General features: G+C 45.2%; 1 protein-coding gene across 1 annotated transcript in view; it reads left to right on the forward strand.

Moving 5' to 3' along the window:
- Positions 1-18698, forward strand: part of marchf4b (membrane associated ring-CH-type finger 4b) — a 52752-nt gene that overhangs the window by 27823 nt on the left and 6231 nt on the right. Inside the window, exons 2-3 of the mRNA XM_065023125.1 lie at positions 14087-14242; positions 16321-16513. Of these exons, the coding sequence (XP_064879197.1) occupies positions 14087-14242; positions 16321-16513 (349 nt within the window). The remainder of the gene's footprint in view (positions 1-14086; positions 14243-16320; positions 16514-18698) is intronic.

An 18698-nucleotide genomic window follows, 5' to 3' on the forward strand; every position in this document is an offset into this window, starting at 1 on the left:
TATTTCCTCTGTATTTCCTCTGTATTTCCTCTCTGCTCTGTATTTCCTCTGTATTTCCTCTGTATTTCCTCTCTGCTCTGTATTTACTCTCTACACTGTATTTCTTCTCTACTGTGTATTTCCTCTCTGCTCTGTATTTCCTCTCTGCTCTGTATTTCCTTTCTGTTCTGTATTTCCTCTCTGCTCTGTATTTCCTTTCTGCTCTGTATTTCCTCTGTATTTCCTCTGTATTTCCTCTCTGCTCTGTATTTCCTTTCTGCTCTGTATTTCCTCTGTATGTCCTCTGTATTTCCTCTGTATTTCCTCTCTGCTCTGTATTTCCTCTCTGCTCTGTATTTCCTCTCTGCTCTGTATTTCCTCTGCTCTGTATTTCCTTTCTGCTCTGTATTGCCTCTGCTCTGTATTTCCTCTGTATTTCCTCTGTATTTCCTCTCTGCTCTGTATTTACTCTCTACATTATTTCTTCTCTATTGTGTATTTCCTCTCTACTCTGTATTTCCTCTGTATTTCCTTTCTGTTCTGTATTTACTCTCTACACTGTATTTTTTCTCTACTGTGTATTTCCTCTCTACTCTGTACTTCCTCTGTATTTCCTCTCTACTCTGTATTTCCTCTCTGCTCTGTATTTCCTCTGTATTTCCTCTCTACTCTGTATTTCCTCTCCATTTCCTCTGTATTTCCTCTCTGCTCTGTATTTCCTCTCTGCTCTGTATTTCCTCTGTATTTCCTCTGTATTTCCTCTCTGCTCTGTATTTCCTCTGTATTTCCTCTGTATTTCCTCTCTACTCTGTATTTCCTCTGTATTTCCTCTCTGCTCTGTATTTCCTTTCTGCTCTGTATTTCCTCTGTATTTCCTCTCTGCTCTGTATTTCCTCTCTGCTCTGTATTTCCTTTCTGTTCTGTATTTCCTCCCTGCTCTGTATTTCCTTTCTGCTCTGTATTTAGTCTGCTCTGTATTTCCTCTGTATTTCCTCTGTATTTCCTCTCTGCTCTGTATTTCCTCTGTATTTCCTCTGTATTTCCTCTCTGCTCTGTATTTCCTCTGTATTTCCTCTGCTCTGTATTTCCTCTCTGCTCTGTATTTCCTTTCTGCACTGTATTTCCTCTCTACTCTGTATTTCCTCTGTATTTCCTCTCTGCTCTGTATTTCCTTTCTGTTCTGTATTTCCTCCCTGCTCTGTATTTCCTTTCTGCTCTGTATTTCATCTGCTCTGTATTTCCTCTGTATTTCCTCTGTATTTCCTCTCTGCTCTGTATTTCCTCTGTATTTCCTCTGTATTTCCTCTCTGCTCTGTATTTCCTCTGTATTTCCTCTGCTCTGTATTTCCTCTCTGCTCTGTATTTCCTTTCTGCTCTGTATTTCCTCTGCTCTGTATTTCCTCTGTATTTCCTCTGTATTTCCTCTGTATTTCCTCTCTGCTCTGTATTTACTCTCTACACTGTATTTCTTCTCTATTGTGTATTTCCTCTCTACTCTGTATTTCCTCTGTATTTCCTTTCTGTTCTGTATTTACTCTCTACACTGTATTTCTTCTCTACTGTGTATTTCCTCTCTACTCTGTATTTCCTCTGTATTTCCTCTCTACTCTGTATTTCCTCTCTGCTCTGTATTTCCTCTCTACTCTGTATTTCCTCTGTATTTCCTCTCTGCTCTGTATTTCCTCTGTCTCTGTATTTCCTCTCTGCTCTGTATTTCCTCTCTGCTCTGTATTTCCTCTGTATTTCCTCTCTACTCTGTATTTCCTCTCTACTCTGTATTTCCTCTCTGCTCTGTATTTCCTCTCTGCTCTGTATTTCCTCTGTATTTCCTCTGTATTTCCTCTCTGCTCTGTATTTCCTCTGTATTTCCTCTGTATTTCCTCTCTACTCTGTATTTCCTCTGTATTTCCTCTCTGCTCTGTATTTCCTTTCTGCTCTGTATTTCCTCTGTATTTCCTCTCTGCTCTGTATTTCCTCTCTGCTCTGTATTTCCTTTCTGTTCTGTATTTCCTCCCTGCTCTGTATTTCCTTTCTGCTCTGTATTTAGTCTGCTCTGTATTTCCTCTGTATTTCCTCTGTATTTCCTCTCTGCTCTGTATTTCCTTTCTGCTCTGTATTTCCTCTGCTCTGTATTTCCTCTGTATTTCCTCTGTATTTCCTCTCTGCTCTGTATTTCCTCTGTATTTCCTCTGTATTTCCTCTCTGCTCTGTATTTACTCTCTACACTGTATTTCTTCTCTACTGTGTATTTCCTCTCTACTCTGTATTTCCTCTGTATTTCCTCTCTGCTCTGTATTTACTCTCTACACTGTATTTCTTCTCTACTGTGTATTTCCCTTCTACTCTGTATTTCCTCTGTATTTCCTCTCTGCTCTGTATTTCCTCTGTATTTCCTCTCTACTCTGTATTTCCTCTGTATTTCCTCTACATTTACATTTAAGTCATTTAGCAGACGCTCTTATCCAGAGCGACTTACAAATTGGTGCATTCACCTTATGACATCCAGTGGAACAGTAGTGCATCTAAATCTTTTAAGGGGGGTTGAGAGTGATTACTTTATCCTATCCTAGGTATTCCTTAAAGAGGTGGGGTTTCAGGTGTCTCCGGAAGGTGGTGATTGACTCCGCTGTCCTGGCGTCGTGAGGGAGTTTGTTCCACCATTGGGGGGCCAGAGCAGCGAACAGTTTTGACTGGGCTGAGCGGGAACTGTACTTCCTCAGTGGTAGGGAGGCGAGCAGGCCAGAGGTGGATGAACGCAGTGCCCTTGTTTGGGTGTAGGGCCTGATCAGAGCCTGGAGGTACTGAGGTGCTGTTCCCCTCACAGCTCCGTAGGCAAGCACCATGGTCTTGTAGCGGATGCGAGCTTCAACTGGAAGCCAGTGGAGAGAGCGGAGGAGCGGGGTGACGTGAGAGAACTTGGGAAGGTTGAACACCAGACGGGCTGCGGCGTTCTGGATGAGCTGTAGGGGTTTAATGGCACAGGCAGGGAGCCCAGCCAACAGCGAGTTGCAGTAATCCAGACGGGAGATGACAAGTGCCTGGATTAGGACCTGCGCTGCTTCCTGTGTGAGGCAGGGTCGTACTCTGCGGATGTTGTTGAGCATGAACCTACAGGAACGGGCCACCGCCTTGATGTTAGTTGAGAACGACAGGGTGTTGTCCAGGATCACGCCAAGGTTCTTAGCGCTCTGGGAGGAGGACACAATGGAGTTGTCAACCGTGATGGCGAGATCATGGAACGGGCAGTCCTTCCCCGGGAGGACGAGCAGCTCCGTCTTGCCGAGGTTCAGCTTGAGGTGGTGATCCGTCATCCACACTGATATGTCTGCCAGACATGCAGAGATGCGATTCGCCACCTGGTCATCAGAAGGGGGAAAGGAGAAGATTAATTGTGTGTCGTCTGCATAGCAATGATAGGAGAGACCATGTGAGGTTATGACAGAGCCAAGTGACTTGGTGTATAGCGAGAATAGGAGAGGGCCTAGAACAGAGCCCTGGGGGACACCAGTGGTGAGAGCACGTGGTGTGGAGACGGATTCTCGCCACGCCACCTGGTAGGAGCGACCTGTCAGGTAGGACGCAATCCAAGCGTGGGCCGCGCCGGAGATGCCCAACTCGGAGAGGGTGGAGAGGAGGATCTGATGGTTCACAGTATCGAAGGCAGCCGATAGGTCTAGAAGGATGAGAGCAGAGGAGAGAGAGTTAGCTTTAGCAGTGCGGAGCGCCTCCGTGATACAGAGAAGAGCAGTCTCAGTTGAATGACTAGTCTTGAAACCTGACTGATTTGGATCAAGAAGGTCATTCTGAGAGAGATAGCGGGAGAGCTGGCCAAGGACAGCACGTTCAAGAGTTTTGGAGAGAAAAGAAAGAAGGGATACTGGTCTGTAGTTGTTGACATCGGAGGGATCGAGTGTAGGTTTTTTCAGAAGGGGTGCAACTCTCGCTCTCTTGAAGACGGAAGGGACGTAGCCAGCGGTCAGGGATGAGTTGATGAGCGAGGTGAGGTAAGGGAGAAGGTCTCCGGAAATGGTCTGGAGAAGAGAGGAGGGGATAGGGTCAAGCGGGCAGGTTGTTGGGCGGCCGGCCGTCACAAGACGCGAGATTTCATCTGGAGAGAGAGGGGAGAAAGAGGTCAGAGCACAGGGTAGGGCAGTGTGAGCAGAACCAGCGGTGTCGTTTGACTTAGCAAATGAGTATCGGATGTCGTCGACCTTCTTTTCAAAATGGTTGACGAAGTCATCTGCAGAGAGGGAGGAGGGGGGGGGGGAGGGGGAGGAGGATTCAGGAGGGAGGAGAAGGTTGCAAAGAGCTTCCTAGGGTTAGAGGCAGATGGTTGGAATTTAGAGTGGTAGAAAGTGGCTTTAGCAGCAGAGAGAGAAGAGAAAAATGTAGAGAGGAGGGAGTGAAAGGATGTCAGGTCCGCAGGGAGGCGAGTTTTCCTCCATTTCCGCTCGGCTGCCCGGAGCCCTGTTCTGTGAGCTCGCAATGAGTCGTCGAGCCACGGAGCGGGAGGGGAGGACCGAGCCGGCCTGGAGGATAGGGGACATAGAGAGTCAAAGGATGCAGAAAGGGAGGAGAGGAGGGTAGAGGAGGCAGAATCAGGAGATAGGTTGGAGAAGGTTTGAGCAGAGGGAAGAGATGATAGGATGGAAGAGGAGAGAGTAGCGGGGGAGAGAGAGCGAAGGTTGGGACGGCGCGATACCATCCGAGTAGGGGCAGTGTGGGAAGTGTTGGATGAGAGCGAGAGGGAAAAGGATACAAGGTAGTGGTCGGAGACTTGGAGGGGAGTTGCAATGAGGTTAGTGGAAGAACAGCATCTAGTAAAGATGAGGTCGAGCGTATTGCCTGCCTTGTGAGTAAGGGGGAAGGTGAGAGGGTGAGGTCAAGAGGAGAGGAGTGGAAAGAAGGAGGCAGAGAGGAATGAGTCAAAGGTAGACGTGGGGGAGGTTAAAGTCGCCCAGAACTGTGAGAGGTGAGCCGTCCTCAGGAAAGGAGCTTATCAAGGCATCAAGCTCATTGATGAACTCTCCGAGGAACCTGGAGGGCGATAAATGATAAGGATGTTAAGCTTGAAAGGGCTGGTAACTGTGACAGCATGGAATTCAAAGGAGGCGATAGACAGATGGGTAAGGGGAGAAAGAGAGAATGACCACTTGGGAGAGATGAGGATCCCGGTGCCACCACCCCGCTGACCAGAAGCTCTCGGGGTGTGCGAGAACACGTGGGCAGACGAAGAGATAGCAGTAGGAGTAGCAGTGTTGTCTGTGGTGATCCATGTTTCCGTCAGTGCCAAGAAGTCGAGGGACTGGAGGGAGGCATAGGCTGAGATGAACTCTGCCTTGTTGGCCGCAGATCGGCAGTTCCAGAGGCTACCGGAGACCTGGAACTCCACGTGGGTCGTGCGCGCTGGGACCACCAGATTAGGGTGGCCGCGGCCACGCGGTGTGGAGCGTTTGTATGGTCTGTGCAGAGAGGAGAGAACAGGGATAGACAGACACATAGTTGACAGGCTACACAAGAGGCTACGCTAATGCAAAGGAGATTGGAATGACAAGTGGACTACACGTCTCGAGTGTTCAGAAAGTTAAGCTTACGTAGCAAGAATCTTATTGACTAAAATGATTAAAATGATACAGTACTGCTGAAGTAGGCTAGCTGGCAGAGGCTGCGTTGTTGACTATGTAGGCTAGCTGGCATTGGCTGCGTTGTTGACACTACACTAATCAAGTCGTTCCGTTGAGTGTAATAGTTTCTACTGTGCTGCTATTCGGGGCTAGCTGGCTAGCTAGCAGTGTTGATTACGTTACGTTGCGTTAAAAGAACGACAATAGCTGGCTAGCTAACCTAGGAAATCGCTCTAGACTACACAATTATCTTTGATACAAAGACGGCTATGTAGCTAGCTATGTAGCTAGCTACGATAAAACAAATCAAGCCGTTGTACTGTAATGAAATGAAATGAAAAATGTGATACTACCTGTGGAGCGAAGCGAAATGCGACCGGATTGTTGAGTGCAGAAGTTCTGTTCGGTAGACGTTGGCTAGCTGTTGGCTAGCTAGCAGAGTCTCGTACGTTAAGGACGACAAATAGCTGGCTAGCTAACCTCGGTAAATTAAGATAATCACTCTAAAACTACACACTCTAAACTACACAATTATTTTGGATACGAAGACAGCAAAGACAACTATGTAGCTAGCTAACACTAGCTACATAATCAAGTCGTTCAGTTGAGTGTAATAGTTGTGCTGCTAATCGGTAGACGGTGGACTAGCTAACGGTGGACGTTAGCTAGCTGGCTAGCTGCAGGGCAGTGTAGACTGCGTTAGGACGACGAAATACGATAATTACGCAATTATCTATGATACAAAGACGGCTATGTAGCTAGCTAAGAAGAAATTGCTAAGATTAGACAAATCAAACCGTTGTACTATAATGAAATGTAATGAAATGTAATACTACCTGCGGACCGAGTGCAGATGCGACCGCTCGCTCCAACCCGGAAGTGGAAAAAAAAATACTCTGTATTTCCTCTCTACTCTGTATTTACTCTCTGCTCTGTATTTCCTCTGTATTTCCTCTCTACTCTGTATTTCCTCTCTACTCTGTATTTCCTCTGTATTTCCTCTCTACTCTGTATTTCCTCCCTGCTCTGTATTTCCTCTGTATTTCCTCTCTACTCTGTATTTCCTCTCTGCTCTGTATTTCCTTTCTGCTCTGTATTTCCTCTGTATTTCCTCTGCTCTGTATTTCCTCTGTATTTCCTCTCTGCTCTGTATTTCCTTTCTACTCTGTATTTCCTCTGTATTTCCTTTCTGCACTGTATTTCCTCTCTACTCTGTATTTCCTCTGTATTTCCTCTCTGCTCTGTATTTCCTTCTGTTCTGTATTTCCTCTCTGCTCTGTATTTCCTTTCTGCTCTGTATTTCCTCTGCTCTGTATTTCCTCTGTATTTCCTTTCTGTTCTGTATTTACTCTCTACACTGTATTTCTTCTCTACTGTGTATTTCCTCTCTGCTCTGTATTTCCTCTGTATTTCCTCTCTGCTCTGTATTTCCTCTGTATTTCCTCTCTACTCTGTATTTCCTCTGTATTTCCTCTCTGCTCTGTATTTCCTCTGTATTTCCTCTCTACTCTGTATTTCCTCTCTACTCTGTATTTACTCTCTACTCTGTATTACCTCTCTGCTCTGTATTTCCTCTCTGCTCTGTATTTCCTCTCTGCTCTGTATTTCCTCTGTATTTCCTCTCTACTCTGTATTTCCTCTCTGCTCTGTATTTCCTCTCTGCTCTGTATTTCCTCTGTATTTCCTCTCTGCTCTGTATTTCCTCTCTGCTCTGTATTTCCCTTGTATTTCCTCTCTGCTCTGTATTTCCTCTGTATTTCCTCTCTGCTCTGTATTTCCTCTCTACTCTGTATTTCCTCTCTGCTCTGTATTTCCTTTGTATTTCCTCTCTGCTCTGTATTTCCTCCCTGCCTTGTATTTCCTCTCTGCTCTGTATTTCCTCTCTACTCTGTATTTCCTCTGTATTTCCTCTCTGCTCTGTATTTCCTCTCTACTCTGTATTTCCTTTGTATTTCCTCTCTGCTCTGTATTTCCTCTCTGCCTTGTATTTCCTCTCTGCTCTGTATTTCCTCTCTACTCTGTATTTCCTCTGTATTTCCTCTCTACTCTGTATTTCCTCTCTACTCTGTATTTCCTCTCTGCTCTGTATTTCCTCTCTGCTCTGTATTTCCTCTCTGCTCTGTATTTCCTCTCTGCTCTGTATTGCCTCTGTATTTCCTCTCTGCTCTGTATTCCCTCTCTACTCTGTATTTCCTCTCTACTCTGTATTTCCTCTCTGCTCTGTATTTCCTCTGTATTTCCTCTCTACTCTGTATTTCCTCTCTACTCTGTATTTCCTCTCTGCTCTGTATTTCCTCTGTATTTCCTCTGTATTTCCTCTCTGCTCTGTATTTCCTCTGTATTTCCTCTGTATTTCCTCTCTGCTCTGTATTTCCTCTGTATTTCCTCTCTACTCTGTATTTCCTCTGTATTTCCTCTCTACTCTGTATTTCCTCTCTACTCTGTATTTCCTTTGTATTTCCCCTCTACTCTGTATTTCCTCTCTACTCTGTATTTCCTCTGTATTTCCTCTCTGCTCTGTATTTCCTCTGTATTTCCTCTCTACTCTGTATTTCCTCTCTACTCTGTATTTCCTCTCTACTCTGTATTTCCTCTCTGCTCTGTATTTCCTCTCTGCTCTGTATTTCCTCTCTGCTCTGTATTTCCTCTGTATTTCCTCTCTGCTCTGTATTTCCTCTCTGCTCTGTATTTCCTCTGTATTTCCTCTCTGCTCTGTATTTCCTCTGTATTTCCTCTCTGCTCTGTATTTCCTCTGTATTTCCTCTGTATTTCCTCTCTGCTCTGTAATTCCTCTGTATTTCCTCTCTGCTCTGTATTTCCTCTCTACTCTGTATTTCCTCTCTGCTCTGTATTTCCTTTGTATTTCCTCTCTGCTCTGTATTTTCTCTCTGCCTTGTATTTCCTCTCTGCTCTGTATTTCCTCTCTACTCTGTATTTCCTCTGTATTTCCTCTCTGCTCTGTATTTCCTCTGTATTTCCTCTCTGCTCTGTATTTCCTCTCTACTCTGTATTTCCTCTCTGCTCTGTATTTCCTTTGTATTTCCTCTCTGCTCTGTATTTCCTCTCTGCCTTGTATTTCCTTTCTGCTCTGTATTTCCTCTCTACTCTGTATTTCCTCTGTATTTCCTCTCTGCTCTGTATTTCCTCTCTACTCTGTATTTCCTTTGTATTTCCTCTCTGCTCTGTATTTCCTCTCTGCCTTGTATTTCCTCTCTGCTCTGTATTTCCTCTCTACTCTGTATTTCCTCTGTATTTCCTCTCTACTCTGTATTTCCTCTCTACTCTGTATTTCCTCTCTACTCTGTATTTCCTCTCTGCTCTGTATTTCCTCTCTGCTCTGTATTTCCTCTCTGCTCTGTATTTCCTCTCTGCTCTGTATTGCCTCTGTATTTCCTCTCTGCTCTGTATTCCCTCTCTACTCTGTATTTCCTCTCTACTCTGTATTTCCTCTCTACTCTGTATTTCCTCTCTGCTCTGTATTTCCTCTGTATTTCCTCTCTGCTCTGTATTTCCTCTGTATTTCTTCTCTGCTCTGTATTTCCTCTGTATTTCCTCTCTGCTCTGTATTTCCTCTGTATTTCCTCTCTACTCTGTATTTCCTCTCTACTCTGTATTTCCTTTGTATTTCCCCTCTACTCTGTATTTCCTCTCTACTCTGTATTTCCTCTGTATTTCCTCTCTGCTCTGTATTTCCTCTGTATTTCCTCTCTACTCTGTATTTCCTCTCTACTCTGTATTTCCTCTCTACTCTGTATTTCCTCTCTGCTCTGTATTTCCTCTCTGCTCTGTATTTCCTCTCTGCTCTGTATTTCCTCTCTACTCTGTATTTCCTCTGTATTTCCTCTCTACTCTGTATTTCCTCTCTACTCTGTATTTCCTCTGTATTTCCCATCTACTCTGTATTTCCTCTCTACTCTGTATTTCCTCTGTATTTCCTCTCTACTCTGTATTTCCTCTGTATTTCCCCTCCACTCTGTATTTCCCCTCTACTCTGTATTTCCTCTGTATTTCCTCTCTGCTCTGTATTTCCTCTCTGCTCTGTATTTCCTCTGTATTTCCTCTCTGCTCTGTATTTCCTCTCTACTCTGTATTTCCTCTCTACTCTGTATTTCCTCTCTGCTCTGTATTTCCTCTGTATTTCCTCTGTATTTCCTCTCTGCTCTGTATTTCCTCTGTATTTCCTCTGTATTTCCTCTCTACTCTGTATTTCCTCTCTGCTCTGTATTTCCTCTGTATTTCCCTTCTGCTCTGTATTTCCTCTGTATTTCCTCTCTACTCTGTATTTCCTCTGTATTTCCCCTCTACTCTGTATTTCCTCTCTACTCTGTATTTCCTCTCTACTCTGTATTTCCTCTGTATTTCCCATCTACTCTGTATTTCCTCTCTACTCTGTATTTCCTCTCTACTCTGTATTTCCTCTGTATTTCCTCTCTACTCTGTATTTCCTCTGTATTTCCCCTTTACTCTGTATTTCCCCTCTACTCTGTATTTCCTCTGTATTTCCTCTCTGCTCTGTATTTCCTCTCTGCTCTGTATTTCCTCTCTGCTCTGTATTTCCCCTCTACTCTGTATTTCCCCTCTACTCTGTATTTCCTCTGTATTTCCTCTCTGCTCTGTATTTCCTCTGTATTTCCCTTCTGCTCTGTATTTCCTCTGTATTTCCTCTCTACTCTGTATTTCCTCTGTATTTCCCCTCTACTCTGTATTTCCTCTCTACTCTGTATTTCCTCTCTACTCTGTATTTCCTCTGTATTTCCCATCTACTCTGTATTTCCTCTCTACTCTGTATTTCCTCTCTACTCTGTATTTCCTCTGTATTTCCTCGCTGTTCTGTATTTCCTCTCTACTCTGTATTTCCTCTCTACTCTGTATTTCCTCTCTGCTCTGTATTTCCTCTGTATTTCCTCGCTGTTCTGTATTTCCTCTCTACTCTGTATTTCCTCTCTACTCTGTATTTCCTCTCTGCTCTGTATTTCCTCTGTATTTCCTCTGTATTTCCTCTCTACTCTGTATTTCCTCTCTACTCTGTATTTCCTCTCTGCTCTGTGACTGAGATGCTGCTCCTGCTGTCATAGACACCAGCATCCGGTTTCTATTCATCCAGTCCCTCTAAACAAAAAGGCTATGTAATCCTGTTCAACATACAACAACAGTCAAAAGTTTGGGCACAGTTTTTTTTTCTTTTTTTTCCTACATTGTAGAATAATAGTGAACACGTCAAACATATGCAATAACACATATGGAATCATGTAGTAAACAAAAAGTGTTAAACAAATCAAAATATATTTGATATTTAGCCACCCTTTGCCTTGATGGCAGCTTTGCACACTCTTGGCATTCTCTCAACCAGCTTCATGAAGTAGTCACCTGGAGTCACCACCCGATGTTACAGGAAGGCCATAAAGATCATCAAGGACATCAACCACCCGAACCACTGCCTGTTCACCCCGCTATCATCCAGAAGGCGAGGTCAGTACAGGTGCATCAAAGCTGGGACCGAGAGACTGAAAAACAGCTTCTATCTCAAGGCCATCAGACTGTTAAACAGCCACCACTAACATTGAGTGGCTGCTGCCAACACACTGTCATTGACACTGACCCAACTCCAGCCACTTTAATAATGGGAATTGATGGGAAATGATGTAAATATATCTCTAGCCACTTTAAACAATGCTACCTTATATAATGTTACTTAACCTACATTATTCATCTCATATGTATATGTATATACTGTACTCTATATCATCGACTGCATCCTTATGTAATACATGTATCACTAGCCACTTTAACTATGCCACTTTGTTTACTTTGTCTACATACTCATCTCATATGTATATACTGTACTCGATACCATCTACTGTATGCTGCTCTGTACCATCACTCATTCATATATCCTTATGTACATATTCTTTATCCCCTTACACTGTGTATAAGACAGTAGTTTTGGAATTGTTAGTTAGATTACTTGTTGGTTATTACTGCATTGTCGGAACTAGAAGCACAAGCATTTCGCTACACTCGCATTAACATCTGCTAACCATGTGTATGTGACAAATAAATTTTGATTTGATTTGATTGGATTTGATTTGGAATGCATTTCAATTAACAGGTGTGCCTTGTTAATTTGTGGAATTTATTTACTTATTTTCCTTTTCCTTGAGTGAATCAGTTGTATTGTGACAAGGTAGGGGTGGTATACAGGAGACAGACCTATTTGGTTAAAGACAAAGTCTATATTGTGGCAAGAACAGCTCAAATAGGCAAAGAGAAATGACAGTTACTTTAAGACATGAAGGTAGTCAATCCGGAAAAATTCAAGAACTTTGAAAGTTTCTTCAAGTGCAGTCACAAAAACTATCAAGCACAATGATGAAACTGGTTTTCACGAGGACCACCACAGGAAAGGAAGACCCAGAGTTACCTGGCTCTCACGAGGACCGCCACAGGAAAGGAAGACCCAGAGTTACCTGGCTCTCACGAGGACCGCCACAGGAAAGGAAGACCCAGAGTTACCTGGCTCTCACGAGGACCGCCACAGGAAAGGAAGACCCAGAGTTACCTGGCTCTCACGAGGACCGCCACAGGAAAGGAAGACCCAGAGTTACCTGGCTCTCACGAGGACCGCCACAGGAAAGGAAGACCCTGAGTTACCTGGCTCTCACGAGGACCGCCACAGGAAAGGAAGACCCAGAGTTACCTGGCTCTCACGAGGACCGCCACAGGAAAGGAAGACCCAGAGTTACCTGGCTCTCACGAGGACCGCCACAGGAAAGGAAGACCCTGAGTTTCCTGGCTCTCACGAGGACCGCCACAGGAAAGGAAGACCCAGAGTTACCTGGCTCTCACGAGGACTGCCACAGGAAAGGAAGACCCTGAGTTTCCTGGCTCTCACGAGGACCGCCACAGGAAAGGAAGACCCAGAGTTACCTGGCTCTCACGAGGACTGCCACAGGAAAGGAAGACCCTGAGTTTCCTGGCTCTCACGAGGACCGCCACAGGAAAGGAAGACCCAGAGTTACCTGGCTCTCACGAGGACCGCCACAGGAAAGGAAGACCCAGAGTTACCTGGCTCTCACGAGGACCGCCACAGGAAAGGAAGACCCTGAGTTTCCTGGCTCTCACGAGGACCGCCACAGGAAAGGAAGACCCTGAGTTTCCTCTGCTGCAGAGGATAATTTCAGTCTCAGTCTCAAAAATTGCAGCCCAAATCAATCAAATGTATTATATGTATTTATATAGCCCTTTTTATATCAGCTGATGTCACAAAGTGCTGTACAGAAACCCAGCCTAAAACTCCAAACAGCAAGCAATGCAGGTGTAGAAGCACGGTGGCTAGGAAAAACTCCCTAGAAAGGCCAGAACCTAGGAAGAAACCTAGAGAGGAACCAGGCTATGTGGGGTGGCCAGTCCTCTTCTGGCTGTGCCGGGTATAGATTATAACAGAACATGACCAAGATGTTCAAATGTTCATAAATGAAGCACAGTGGCTAGGAAAAACTCCCTAGAAAGGCCAAAACCTAGGAAGAATCCTGATGTAAGAAGGGCTTTATAAATAAATGTGATTGAGAGAGAGAAAGAGAGAGAATTAGAGGGAGCATACATAAATTCACACAGAACACTGGATAAGACAGGAGAAATACTCCAGATATAACAGACGGACCCCGACACAAACGATTGCAGCATAAATACTGGAGGCTGAGAGAGGAGGGGTCAGGAGACACTGTGGCCCCATCCGATGATACCCCCGGACAGGGCCAACCAGGCAGGATATAACCCCACCCACTTTGCCAAAGCACAGCCCCCACACCACTAGAGGGATATCTTCAAACCACCAACTTACTACCCTGAGACCAGGCTGAGTATAGCCCACAAAGATCTCCCCCATGGCACGAACCTGAAGGGGGCACCAACCCAGACAGGAAGATCACGTCAGAGACTCAACCCACTCAAGTGACGCACCACATGTATGGTTCCCACCGTGAAGCATGTAGGAGGAAGTGTGATGGTGTGGGTTACACCTCCAGGCTGTGTAAGGGCTATTTGACCAATAAGGAGAGTGATGGAGTGCTGCATCAGATGACCTGGCCTCCACAATCACCTGACCTCAACCCAATTGAGATGGTTTGGGATGAGTCGGACCGTAGAGTGATAGAAAAGCATCCAAGTGCTCAGCATATGTGGGAACTCCTTCCAGACTGTTGCAAATGCAGGTGAAATTGGTTAAGAGAATGCCAAGAGTGTACAAAGCTGTCATCAAGGCAAAGGGTGGCTACTTTGAAGAATCTGAAATATAAAATATATTTTGATTTGTTTAACAGTTTTTTGGGTTACTACATGATTCCATATGTGTTATTTCATAGTTTTGATGTCTTCACTATTATTCTAAAAAAATACAGTTTTACTTTTGACTGGTACTGTATTATGCCAGTGAGGAATTATGGGCCTTTGGTTTCAACTGCTGTGTAATGTAATGTGTCCCACAGGGGGAGCTGCTGAGCCCATGTCGCTGCAGTGGGTCGGTCCGCTGTATCCACCAGCCCTGCCTCATCAAGTGGATCAGTCAGAGAGGATCCTGGGCCTGTGAGCTCTGCTACTACAAGTACCAGGTCATCAGCATCAGCACCAGGAACCCGCTACAGGTGAGCTGCCACGCCAGCAGTAAAACAAAATACACCTTATTGAACAGCAGGAATGTGACGAGACAGACACACGCATACACACACACACACACAGGTACAGATACACACACACACACACACACACAGGTACAGATACACGCACACACACACACACAGGTACAGATACACGCACACACACACACACAGGTACAGTACAGACACGCGCATACACACACACACAGGTACAGACACGCGCATACACACACACACAGGTACAGATACACGCACACACACACACAGGTACAGTACAGACACGCGCATACACACACACACACACACACACACAGGCACAGACACGCGCATACACACACACAGGTACAGGTACAGACACACGCATACACACACAGGTACAGTACAGAGACACAGGCACAGACACGCGCATACACACACACAGGTACAGATACAGACACACAGGCACAGACACGCGCATACACACACAGGTACAGGCACAGACACGCGCATACACACACAGGTACAGATACAGACACACAGGCACAGACACGCGCATACACACACAGGTACAGTACAGACACGCGCATACACACACACAGGTACAGGCACAGACGCGCATACACACACACAGGTACAGTACAGACACACGCATACACACACACAGGCACAGACACGCGCATACACACACACACACACACACAGGTACAGTACAGACACACGCATACACACACACAGGTACAGTACAGACACACGCATACACACACACAGGTACAGTACAGACACACGCATACACACACACAGGTACAGACACACGCACACACACACACAGGTACAGTACAAACACACGCATATATACACACACACACACAGGTACAGATACACGCACACACACACAGGTACAGTACAGACACACGCATATACACACACACACACACAGGTACAGTACAGACACACGCATATATACACACACACACACAGGTACAGTACAGACACACGCATATATATACACACACACAGGTACACAGATACACGCACACACACACACAGGTACAGATACACGCATATATACACACACACACAGGTACAGATACACGCACACACACACACAGGTACAGATACACGCATATATACACACACACACAGGTACACAGATACACGCACACACACACACAGGTACAGATACACGCATATATACACACACACACAGGTACAGATACACGCACACACACACAAAGGTACAGATACACGCATATATACACACACACACAGGTACACAGATACACACACACACACACACACAGGTACAGTACAGACACACGCATATATACACACACACACAGGTACAGACACACGCACACACACACTCATTGATCCTGTAGATAAGGGGTAGTAGAGTGGTGGCCTGAAGGCACACACTGAATCAAATCAAATCAAATGTATTTACAAAGCCCTTCGTACATCAGCTGATGTCACAAAGTGCTGTACAGAAACCCAGCCTAAAACCCCAAACAGCAAGCAATGCAGGTGTAGAAGCACGGTGGCTAGGAAACACTCCCTAGATGTGTTGTGAAAACTGTTGTGAATGTATTGTAATGTTTTTAAAATTGTATAAACTGCCTTAATTTTTTGGGACCCCAGGAAGAGTAGCTGCTGCCTTGGCAGGAACTAATGGGGATCCATAATAAACCCCAGGAAGAGTAGCTGCTGCCTTGGCAGGAACTAATGGGGATCCATAATAAACCCCAGGAATAGTAGCTGCTGCCTTGGCAGGAACTAATGGGGATCCATAATAAACCAGGAATAGTAGCTGCTGCCTTGGCAGGAACTAATGGGGATCCATAATAAACCCCAGGAAGAGTAACTGCTGCCTTGGCAGGAACTAATGGGGATCCATAATAAACCCCAGGAAGAGTAGCTGCTGCCTTGGCAGGAACTAATGGGGATCCATAATAAACCAGGAATAGTAGCTGCTGCCTTGGCAGGAACTAATGGGGATCCATAATAAACCCATTACAGCAGTAGATCTCATTTTCAAACAGACAATGGTGCATTTGTGTTTACAGTATCTCTGTCCCTCCCTCCCGCAGTGGCAGTCCATCTCCCTGGCGGTGATAGAGAAGGTTCAGATAGCTGCAGCGGTTCTGGGGTCTTTGTTCCTGGTGGCCAGTCTGTCCTGGCTGGTCTGGTCCTCCTTCAGCCCCTCGGCACGCTGGCAGAGACATGACCTGCTTTTCCAGATCTGCTCCGGCATGTACGGATTCATGGACATCGTCTGCTTCGGTGAGGCTGAGCCCTATTCTAGTTTACAACCGTGGCTCACTGACAGTCAATGTAATGGATGGTTCTTGATATTATCTCACTCGGAAATCCCCTTACTGTATGTGAGTGGAATGCTATAGACACTGAGAGAATGAATGGCAGAAATTATGAATGATCAATTTGATAGATCTGTATAGTTTTGCCTACAGGTCTAACGTGAGAATATATTTGTCATTATATATTGATTTAGCTCATCTGGGCTTCAAACCTTTACTCCAGAGGTAGGCAACTCAGTTCCTTTCTTCATCTGTTTTAGAGAGTTTCTAGCCGTTAATCCTTTACTCCAGAGGTAGGCAACTCAGTTCCTTTCTTCATCTGTTTTAGAGAGTTTCTAGCCGTTAATCCTTTACTCCAGAGGTAAGCAACTCAGTTCCTTTCTTCATCTGTTTTAGAGAGTTTCTAGCCGTTAATCCTTTACTCCAGAGGTAGGCAACTCAGTTCCTTTCTTCATCTGTTTTAGAGAGTTTCTAGCCGTTAATCCTTTACTCCAGAGGTAAGCAACTCAGTTCCTTTCTTCATCTGTTTTAGAGAGTTTCTAGCCGTTAATCCTTTACTCCAGAGGTAGGCAACTCAGTTCCTTTCTTCATCTGTTTTAGAGAGTTTCTAGCCGTTAATCCTTTACTCCAGAGGTAGGCAACTCAGTTCCTTTCTTCATCTGTTTTAGAGAGTTTATAGCCTTTAATCCTTTACTCCAGAGGTAGGCAACTCCTCCTGGAAGTGCCTCAGGAACTGTCGGATTTTGTCCCCACTAGGCATCACACCAGAACAGCTAATTGATCAGATCAGTGAATGACTCAATTCAACACACCTGGTCTTCCAGGTCAGTTCAATCAAACACATGAAGTGGCTCCAGTGCCTGTGATCCTCCAGGACCAGGGTTATCTACCCCTGATGTAGGACCAGGGTTGTCTACCCCTGATGAAGATAGTGACTGTGGCGCTCCGGGACCAGGGTTGTCTACCCCTGATGTGGGACCAGGGTTGTCTACCCCTGATGAAGATAGTGACTGTGGTCCTCCAGGACCAGGGTTGTCTACCCCTGATGAAGGTATTGACTGTGGCCCTCCAGGACCAGGGTTATCTACCCCTGATGGAGGACCAGGGTTGTCTAACCCTGATGTAGGACCAGGATTGTCTAACCCTGATGTAGGACCAGGGTTGTCTAACCCTGATGTAGGACCAGGGTTGTCTACCCCTGATGTAGGACCAGGGTTGTCTAACCCTGATGTAGGACCAGGGTTGTCTAACCCTGATGTAGGACCAGGATTAGCTACCCCTGATGTAGGACCAGGGTTGTCTAACCCTGATGTAGGACCAGGGTTGTCTAACCCTGATGTAGGACCAGGATTATCTACCCCTGATGTAGGACCAGGGTTGTCTAACCCTGATGTACTCTGTTGAGTCTTTAGTTTTAAACATACTGTAACTTATTCCTTTCTGCAGATAAACTCATCCTCTGCAGTGTTTTATATACACTGACTAGAGTCCTTGTTAGGGTTAATTGCAATACAATATTTTAGGTTCTACCACAGCAGCTTAAATCAAGAACAATATCAAATAAAAACCAGAAAGTCTCACTCAACGAAGATTAAACAGATTTAACCCTCTCACTGGAGAGTGAGAGTCTGTCTGATAGATGACTGACTAGAGTCCTTGTTAGGGCTGGAGACTGAGTCTGTCTGATAGATGACTGACTAGAGTCCTTGTTAGGGCTGGAGACTGAGTCTGTCTGATAGATGACTGACTAGAGTCCTTGTTAGGGCTGGAGACTGAGTCTGTCTGATAGATGACTGACTAGAGTCCTTGTTAGAGCTGGAGAGTGAGAGTCTGTCTGATAGATGACTGACTAGAGTCCTTGTTAGAGCTGGAGAGTGAGTCTGTCTGATAGATGACCGACTAGAGTCCTTGTTAGAGCTGGAGAGTGAGTCTGTCTGATAGATGACTGACTAGAGTCCTTGTTAGAGCTGGAGAGTGAGTCTGTCTGATAGATGACTGACTAGAGTCCTTGTTAGGGCTGGAGAGTGAGTCTGTCTGATAGATGACTGACTAGAGTCCTTGTTAGAGCTGGAGAGTGAGAGTCTGTCTGATAGATGACTGACTAGAGTCCTTGTTAGAGCTGGAGAGTGAGTCTGTCTGATAGATGACTG

The sequence above is a fragment of the Oncorhynchus nerka genome, linkage group LG1 (assembly GCF_034236695.1).
Source record: "Oncorhynchus nerka isolate Pitt River linkage group LG1, Oner_Uvic_2.0, whole genome shotgun sequence".
Lineage (NCBI taxonomy): Eukaryota > Metazoa > Chordata > Actinopteri > Salmoniformes > Salmonidae > Oncorhynchus > Oncorhynchus nerka.